Below are 9192 nucleotides of genomic sequence, written 5' to 3' on the forward strand. Positions count from 1 at the left end.
ATCCCTACGATATGCCTAAATTACTCTCTTTTGGATGGGTCAGTCAAAAGGAAGAGAAAAGGGGGAGCGATTGAAAGTTGTGTTTATTCAGGAGATGTAGCAGAGACCACGACTTCCCACAAGCAGCCTAGCTTGTGCAAAGCAGCACCAAGAGCTCCACGTCCCGCAGGGACCTTCCTGCAGCCCCCAACACCAGGAATCGTCGCAGCGGGGGAACGTGCAAATTTCGCAGACAAAACTCACAGCTTTCCATTTCTCAAAACTTCCACGCGTAAAGCTAGCAGGAAGGTTTTTACTCTGACATCTGCATTTTTTAGCAGAAAATTCTGCAAGCACAACAGCAGCACAGCCGACGTCAGTTTGATTTTAAAAAGAAAAAGCGCATGACCCGAAACAAAACACATTTAAGACACACAAAGGACAGTTTGCTACCAGCAAACAACAACAACAAAAAAAAGCCCGGCTCTATCAAGATCAGGGAAATCCCATTTTCACCCACCCTGGTTTTCTGCATGCAGAACTAAAGCCAGGTGCCAGGTTCCAATAACGAGCCCAGCGCCATGGGAAGCCATGTGAATTTAACACAATTCATCTTGCAGTCAAATATACCACGGTCGAGAGCCTGGGCCAGACTCAGCTCCACGCTGTCGCGCGGCCTTGAAACAATGACTGCTCCATCACTCAACCAAAAATTTAGGATAGTGAGAGTCTTCCTCCATGTGTGCCAGATGCAAAAGGAAAAAAAAAAAAGAAAAAGAAAAAAAACAAACCACAAATGCATTTCTAAGTGATGCTCCATGTATAAAATAGACCCTGTGTTCCCAGATGAGTGGCAAGCCGTTAATTTTGCATTTGCTCCTCTGGAAGGCTGAGCGACACCCTCACAAAGCGGGATGGAGGTGCGGAGGGGGTGAGCGTTTGCTGTGCCGAAACGAGAGAATAAAACAACTGCTGGGTGAGATGCATTTATGCTTCCCATTTCAAAATCTCCCGGAAAGCCCGCAATAATCTGTGCTCTGGGTGTACCTGACCCGAGAGCTGGTATCCAGGATACAGCATGAAGCTGCTCTTTTAGCAGGCCCTCACTAACCAGGCTAAAGCGGGGAGCTAATGAGCTGCCCGTCCCACGCGCCAGCGCATCCCCATCATCTGCCGCCGGGACAGAGACGGTCCACCACTTACACATGATGCACCCACTGGTTTAACCTGGGATCCCCACAGTCCAGCCTCTCGCCGAACAGGGGCTCTTCATGTTCCTGCTAACGATCCCAAAGGCCAAAAATCAGTCCAGAACGGAGGCTCTTTACCCTTCACTCGCTCAAGCCCATAAGAAAGGGCTGTGCAAAATTATACCCCGAGGCTATGAATTTTCCTTCAAAACCAGACCACCCCACCAGGCAAATTAGCAGATGGATATAGGTAGCAGAAGCAGCTGCCATATTCGGCTCCACTTTTAGCATGCAGTTACCATTTAAAATAGATTCTGCAACTCAAAATAAAAGAACCTTTCATCTATTTTTGTAAAAAGGAAAGGATTGTCCTAGGGTGGAATTCCTACTACTGGCCGAAAAGGCTAATTTTGTCGGGCAATTTTGTGCTAAGAGGCTATAAGAAGAATGTCATTAACCACAAAATGTAACCATAAAGACCATAAAACTCTACATTGTTAATTAATTAAATGCCTCATTAACTTTTTTTAACATGATTTATTCAATTTACAAAAAAATTAGCCATCGCTGCCGAATGTAGGAACATGTGGTGCCACAAACACACTTTTGGTTTCGTAAGCATCTCTCGCTAACGTTAGAGAAAGGCTGTGAAAGTGCCACGGGGCAATTTAATGTCTGTTCAGGTGCTCTATTTAAACCAGCAATCTGAAAAACCGCTCGCCGTTAATCCAAAGAGTCACGCTTGCAGGCAACAGATCTCTGCCACCGCCGCTTCTGCTTGCCTGCAGTTCGTTAGCCCAATTGCGAACAGCAACGTTGAAAGGTGCATGCAAATACACGTGCTCCGTCCTCATCTGCAAAGAGGTGCCCCTTCCCTTTAGTCTCTCCCACCCGTGCTCTGCAGCAGCGCTCCTGCCCCTTTTCCCAGGGAAGGGGGTCAGAATCCCCCTGGGCACCCCCCATGCCCTGGGCACACATGCCACCACCAAGAAGCACTATTCCCCTCCACCCAACCTCAAAACATGGCCCTTGGGCAAGGCACTATAAACTGAGCCATAAAGGTTCCCCGCAGCACCCTGCCAAACCCCAGAAGGGATGCTGGTCCCCTGGCGGGGCGCGAGAGCCCCAGGGGAGCTGCACAAAGGCAGGACCATGCTCAGGAGCTCCTGTGCCACCAGAGACCCAGGGCCAGACCCTAGCGTGAGGCACCCTTAGGGCAAACCCTCTCCCCCTGCCTGGGTAACCCCCGTCTTCATGAGTGTTTAAAGCCCCTGGAAACAAATACCATCTTTCCCCTACCACACACCACACATTCCTCGGATTTCACTGCCTTCCCAGGCAGGATTTAATCCCAAATTCACAAGAGAACTTTCCAAGTCCAGACGCACACCGAAAAGCAACAAGCGGCACAAAGACAGCCAGTGTTTCCTCTCCCATCAAATTCATTACACAAGCCTTTTGTAATTTTTTTCCCCCCCGAAAGACTTTACACTCCCTATAATTCCCCCTTCACAAAAAGTAAATTACAGTTTTAAGACTACTATTATCTCAAGTCATTTGTTTCAAATGGGGAAAACAGAATGGATTCGAGAGCGCCCATACACTGGGACGGGCTGCTCGCACCCTGATGAAGCACGGCCTGGCGAAGAAAAGGCAAAGCTTCCCACCAGCTCCGGCGGGGTTTTGCTCACACCGTATGGATTTTTAGAGCCAAAGACCATTTGCCGCACGGTCTTTAAGTAGCCTTGCTGGTTGCAGCCCTGCCATTTATCTGACCAGACACAAGCCGCATTTGTCCTTCTGACATTTCATTCTCACGTCAGCTTTTACATGCAAAATCGCAACCACGTATGTGTGTCCCCCTCCTCGCAACTATCCGGGGCACATCCATACTGTGCAACTGAGAGTGTGGCAGGGACACCTGAGCTACCAGCATCTGGGCTCCCTGTGGATCCAGGAGCGATGCATACAGCTCGCCAGCACCTTTGCATGCAGAAGTAGCCAGTGCTGCCACTGGGTTTGGAGTGGGACCCCTGCAGGGCCGCCGGCCATCCCTGCCACGCAGGTGGGCTGCCAAGGGCAGGCAGAGCTCCTCACCCGGTCTCAGGGCAGAGCCGTTGGTGCCGCTCTGCCCCACACCACAGCACCCCTGCCGCCGTTGGGGCTCGGTGGTGCCCGGCACTGCCGGCCACTTCCAGCTCCCAGCCCTGCACCAGCACTTGGCATCCCTTTGCAAGCCATGGCCCCGGTGGCGCAGGCCCACTCGCCACGGGGCTTCCTGCCGCCACTGCAGAAGCTAGGAGAAGTCCCCACGTGCCCATGAGCATCCAGAGCTTCCACTTCAGCATCAGCCCCTGGCCACCACACTGGAGCCATCAAAGTAAACAAAAGATGCATGCAGCTGCCACAGGTCGCAAACCAGCAAATTACCTTGACCCCTGTTGTTTTTTTTTTTTGTTTTTTTTTTTTTCCCTTTAAATAGAGGAATTTTTTACTTCTTGACCACTCTAATTGTTCTGGAAACAGAGGGAATTCAGCTTTCTAATAACTGCAGTAGTCTGGTCGCTAGCAAGAAAAACAACACAGCTACAGAGCTTCCATGGCTGACCAAACTATCACAGCTCACCACAGGCCAAATGAAGCCTTAACGGGGTGGTGTGGCCACCCACTGCTCCAGTCCTTTAAAGACACGGCCAATGTCATATCCCGGCAGCAGCTTGGGCACAGGGACCAGGCTCTCCCTTCTGTCCCACTGGGTTCTCCTACCCCACACTCCACTAACAAGACTCACTGCTGCAGTGTCAATGCCGGCTGAACCATCTAGTCAAACCACTGGAATATTTAGCCCTATTAAAAACATGGTGTTTCACAGAATCATAGAATGGTTTAGGTTGGAAGGGACCTTGAAGATTATCGAGCTCCAACCCCCCTGCCATGGGCAGGGGCACCTCCCACTAGACCAAGTTGTTCAAAGCCTCATCCAGCCTGGCCCTGAACACCTCCAGGGATGGGGCATCCACAACTTCCCTGGGCAACCTCTTCCAGCGCCTCACCATCCTCACAGTGAAAAATTTCTTCCTAATATCTAATCTAAATCTGCCCTCTTCCAGTTGAAGCCATTCCCCCTCATCCCTCGTTTGCTTGAACTTTTGGGTGAACTCAAGTCAGAATACCCCTGATCAGTTGATGATGGGAACACAGGGCTTACCCCAGGGCCCTGGCACCCTGACTTTCTGCAACCAGCCCGGTAAGGGTCAGCGCTGCAGACAGCTCCTGCTATATCAGCAAAGCACACAGAGAGCCCTCAGCCCCTGCTTGAGCAAGACCTGAGCCCACCACTAAGTTTCGGGGCTGGTCCCATTGAGAGCACGCCAGGCGCAGAAAGCAAAGCGCCCAAGCATCCCACGGCAGCCTCCTGCTGCACGTGAGCAGTGCTCGCCCCGACAGACACCCTGCCAAAGGAGGATACATACTGACAGCTCGGAGCACACGTTACCACACATTTTGATTTTAGATGCGTAGGAAATTTTAGGTCCGTAGGAAATTAAATCATTTAAATTACGGAGATTACCATAGCAACGTTGTAACAACCACTTCTCCTCCTCCCAGCTACAGCTGAAGTGCCCTGGGTTAGAAGAAGCCTTTGTCTAGGGTAAACAAAACCTTTCCAACAAACTGTGCCTTCCAGAGCTGGAGAAGGCCTCTCTTTCTCCACACGAAGCTCTCCAGCTGTACAAAGGGCATTTTGAGGTTTCTACAAACCCCTGAGGCTGGGGAGCCCCCACCTGGGCCTGGGTTGATGCCACCTTCAAGCACGGGGCTCAAGCCCAGCTCTGAAGGTCCAAGCGGTCCTCTTACCACCCAGGCGAGCCCTGCAGCCGCCCCGAAAGGCAGCAGCCACCACTCGCTGCAATCAAACACCTCTTCACGAGATCTGAAGTTGAGCAACGATGACGCTCCATACCTACATGCCCGTATTTCCCCAATAAAAGCGTGCTTCAAAACAGCAGAGCTAGAGGATTCGCGGGTTTCTGGGTTTTGTGGCAACAGGGGGCCCCGCTTCATTAGACAACATTGTTCCAGCTACACCGAGCAGCTCCAGACTCCGAGCGTAAAGCACACAGAGTAGTCCTACGACGCATCTGATCATGCCAGGACGCTCCAAGCGCTAAATCCCATGTCACATACCAGATACCCGTCAGAGAAAAGGAGAAAAAAAGGAAACCCTTCTTCCTAAACTACATGCTCATCACAAACAACAAAAGCAAAACTCGCACAGCTCGTTAAAGACCACCGTAAAGAAGACTACTTTAAAAATAAAAAAGACATTAATTCTGTTTGCAGATGGCTTATATTTGAACGGAAGCAAGGGTTACTGATAAAACTTTACCCTTTGCTCATCCTACTGCGTGCCCTGCGCCCCTGCCAGCTGTGGGGACCCATTCCCGCAGCCAGCTGCCCCCGGACCCTCATCTATAAAACGGGAAAAGAGGGTTTTAACTCTTGGAACAAAACCAACATCGGCCAGGATGGGGGCGAGGGACCCTTACCTCGTATCCCAGGCGTGCCGCCCGCTGCAGCAGCGTTTCTCCCGCGTTCTTATTGACAATGAGCCTGCGCGCCTCGGGCGGCATGGGCCGGCTGGGGGTGGTCTCCTGAGGGGGGCTGGCGATGGGCAGCTGGGGGGGCTGTGAGACGGGGAGTGACGAGGGAGTCTGCTGCAGGCGATCATACAGCTTCTGCTCGTACGACTTGGCTGGCGAGGAGTCGCCGTCTGAAGCGGGCTCTGGTCGCTTCCTGACCTTCCTCGTTACGGTGACCTGTCAAAACCATTATTGTGGGAGTTGTTTTTTTTTTTTTTTTAATCCTCATTTATACAATACAGCGATGGGATTGTACTTCGCCAGCAAAGAATTACACTTTTCCACTCGTATTTTAATTCTTTAAGAAAGGCCCTGCTACAGCTTTTTATATGCAAGACGCCTGACCCCCCTGCAATAGTGCCTTTAAGCTTGGGTTAGGAAAAGCAAACACAAAATGTGCAAAGCATCCAGAGATGAATTTGAATGCAATCCCCGCTACCCTGCATGCATGACAGCGCGTTGGTTTTAAGCAGGCTGGCACTGCCTTCCGAGAGGCTGGTGGACAATTAAGTCTAAATAAAGATACCTTATCTTCAGCATTTTCGATATCTGTGGTGTCATCCCCTGTCAGAGATGACCTCCTTCTCCTCTCCTGCAGTGCCAAGTGTTTTGTTTTACACTGACGTTTCCCTGATGGCTTCTCACACTCGCTGTATTTCTGCAGCAGAGATGCATGTTGGAAATCCTCCTCTTCGTCTGTGTACAGCCCATCTGTCTTCCGGCTTTCTTTAATTTTCTGCTGTTTGGCAGCCAACCTCGAGGCTGGAGTACAGCTTGGCTGAGCCTGCCTTTTGCTGTTTGCATTGCTGGATGAAAGGCTCTTCATGTGCGGAGACACTGGGAATACGGGCAAGCCTAAATGGGAAGGAAAGGCATTACACATTGCATGGTGTGTTAAAAGGAAAACACATCGCTAGCACTTAACACAAGCTCCTCGCCTGCTTAAGAGATCTACCAATTACATTTCCAAACCATTAATATTTTAAGCGTTCCACATTCAAATTGTAAATAGCATCGTGCCAGTTAACATTACGTTAACAGTTATAACGCTCTGATAAAAATCCCAAAATGAAACGCCCCGCGCCGGGTGCCGGGGTACGGCGAAGGCTGTACGGTGCTGTGCCGTGCCAGCTCGGTGCTGCCACAGCCCCGCCGCCGGCGGCAGAGCGGGAAGCTGCCACCGCACCGCCTTGCCGGAGGGTGGAAAAAAACAACTCGCCTCCTTACCTGGAACTGCTTTATCTGAAAGGGGAACCAACTCCTCCGGCAGCCTGGGCCCGGCCGGGCTTGCCCACCGTGGGCTAGGGATGGTCGCAGGGCAGATACATGGATGGAGGAGGGAGTAGGGGAAAGCAAGAGAGGTGGGAGCACGGATGAGGTCTTAATGGGACAGTGCGGGAGGAATGTTGAGCTTAGCCCCAAGACAGCAATAAGACGGGGAACATCTCCTTGGCAGCGTTTTTACTTGAGCGGCAAACCAAGAGAGGAAAGGCTACTCAAGGAGCGTCCCTGCAGAAGTCCCGTGCAAACCCTCTGTCAGAAAGCGCGGGGATTTTGGGGGGAAAAGCATTCGGCTGTGTTTTCCCAAGAACTCCAAGTGAGTCTTTCTGTGAGACCACAAAGCCCTGGGACATCGGGGATCTCAGGGCACTGCTCGGCTGCGTGTGGCGAGATACCGGCAGGGATGGGTTTTCTCCAGGGTTTGGCTCTAACAAGCTGGATCCCACAATCTGGGCCACATGCAAAAAGCATGGTTACTTTTTTTCTTTTTTTTTTTTCCAGAGTGCAAGCAGGTTTACAACAAAACAAGGACAGGAAAGTTGACTTTTTATAGTCTGAATTTCCCTTGGGAAGAGAATTGAGGTGACCTCAGAACCAACTCCTCTGCAGAAAAATTAAAGGTTGCTGGAAAGGAAGGGACACTTCAGCCAAACAATACCACACCACGGAGGGAAGGTGTGGAAAAAAACCCTGAGCACTTGAAAGACACTCCTTTGCTCCGAGAAGTCTCTGAAGTGATGCTACTTTCAGAACAGAAGAGAAGGCAGGAGCAAATGAGGCAGCTGGCTCATAGAAGAGAGACCTTTAAATAAAGAGACTCGATGTAGAGCCAGTCGGTAAAAAAGAAAATAAAATCTAGAATCCTCTTGGTGGGCAGCTTCACACTTTTGTCTTCTCTAAATAGATCTGTGAAAGCAACTTGCAGAAGGCTTTCTAGATTAAAGATGAAAACAGAAATCCCTCAGTTCTTTCAAGCCACTTTCTAGAAAAAGATGCATACCACGGCTTGCCAAACAGATGTCAGGGAATTTACGGGACACACGATGTGCAGATTGTTCAGCAAAAATCCAGTAAGTTTTTTAGGCTTTGCAAGCCTGAAGGAAGGCGCCTCCTCGTAGGCTGAGCCTACAAATGCGAAGCTGTCTTTCCAACTCTGCAGACAGCGTGAAGGAAGGAGTGTGTAATTCTCCTGCTCCCAACTAACCTAATTGGAATAGCACGCAAAAAGCCCAATTCCAATACAGAAGGATCATCATTATCTACTTAATCACTTACTAAAAAAAAATTGCGAAGATGGAAAGCAGCAGTGATGAGGTCTGGTGAAGGCAGAAGGAAGTAAGAAATTGCTGCATGTAGAAAAACTAGAATAGAAAGAAAGAAAGCTCACAGGTCTGCAGAAAGACAGAAATACCAAAAGGATGGAGGGAAAAAAAAAAAAAAAACAACACAGGAAGAGAAACCTACGTCAAAGAACTGCAGAGTTTCCCATGCAGGGACGCTGAGACATTAAAAGCAGAAGTTTAATCACCACAAAAAATGCGTACTCCAGCCTGCAAGCTCCACATAAACCCTGTGCTCCACTTTGACCCTCCACAGTGGTGACAGCAGGCACCAGCCTAAATGTGCACTGCAGCTAAGAGTAGCGATGCTATGCCCAGGAGCTTCGGGATCAGTAACATTGCAAGAGGCCAGTGCCATCCAGAAAAAGCCAAGCATTAGTTTGGGAAAGGCAAGACATACAGGCAGAGAAAAAAAAAAAAAGGCAAGTGATTAATCCTGGAATCCCACCCCATCTTTCTGACCACTACACATGTGAATGGAGAAGAAAAACAAGAGTGAGCAGGAATATCCCCAAATATCCATGGAAAAAACAAAACAACAAAAAAAACCAAAAAAACCTAAACCAAAAACCCAAAAACACCCAGGCCTCCAACTGATGTGGGTTGTGGCGAGTCTGACTCAGAGCAGGACCTGCCTCCCTTCCCGCAGGAGCGGGCTTGCGGAGAGGTCCACACAGGGAAGCAGCTGCCGCTGCGTCACCTGAATGCTCGCTTGTTCGGCTCCCACCCCGGCAGCTGCCTCCTCCTGCCTGCCCAGCC

The 9192-nt window shown here is 50.2% G+C and overlaps 1 protein-coding gene across 1 annotated transcript in view; it reads right to left on the bottom strand.

The window, feature by feature from the left end:
- Nucleotides 1–9192, bottom strand: part of BCOR (BCL6 corepressor) — a 40938-nt gene that overhangs the window by 11345 nt on the left and 20401 nt on the right. The window contains exons 9-10 of the mRNA XM_009888369.1: nt 6339–6667; nt 5720–5989 (exon numbers count right to left, since the gene is read on the bottom strand). Coding sequence (XP_009886671.1) covers nt 5720–5989; nt 6339–6667 — 599 coding nt within the window. The remainder of the gene's footprint in view (nt 1–5719; nt 5990–6338; nt 6668–9192) is intronic.

The sequence above is a fragment of the Charadrius vociferus genome, unplaced genomic scaffold, assembly GCF_000708025.1.
Source record: "Charadrius vociferus isolate BGI_N301 unplaced genomic scaffold, ASM70802v2 scaffold206, whole genome shotgun sequence".
In the NCBI taxonomy this organism is placed as follows: domain Eukaryota; kingdom Metazoa; phylum Chordata; class Aves; order Charadriiformes; family Charadriidae; genus Charadrius; species Charadrius vociferus.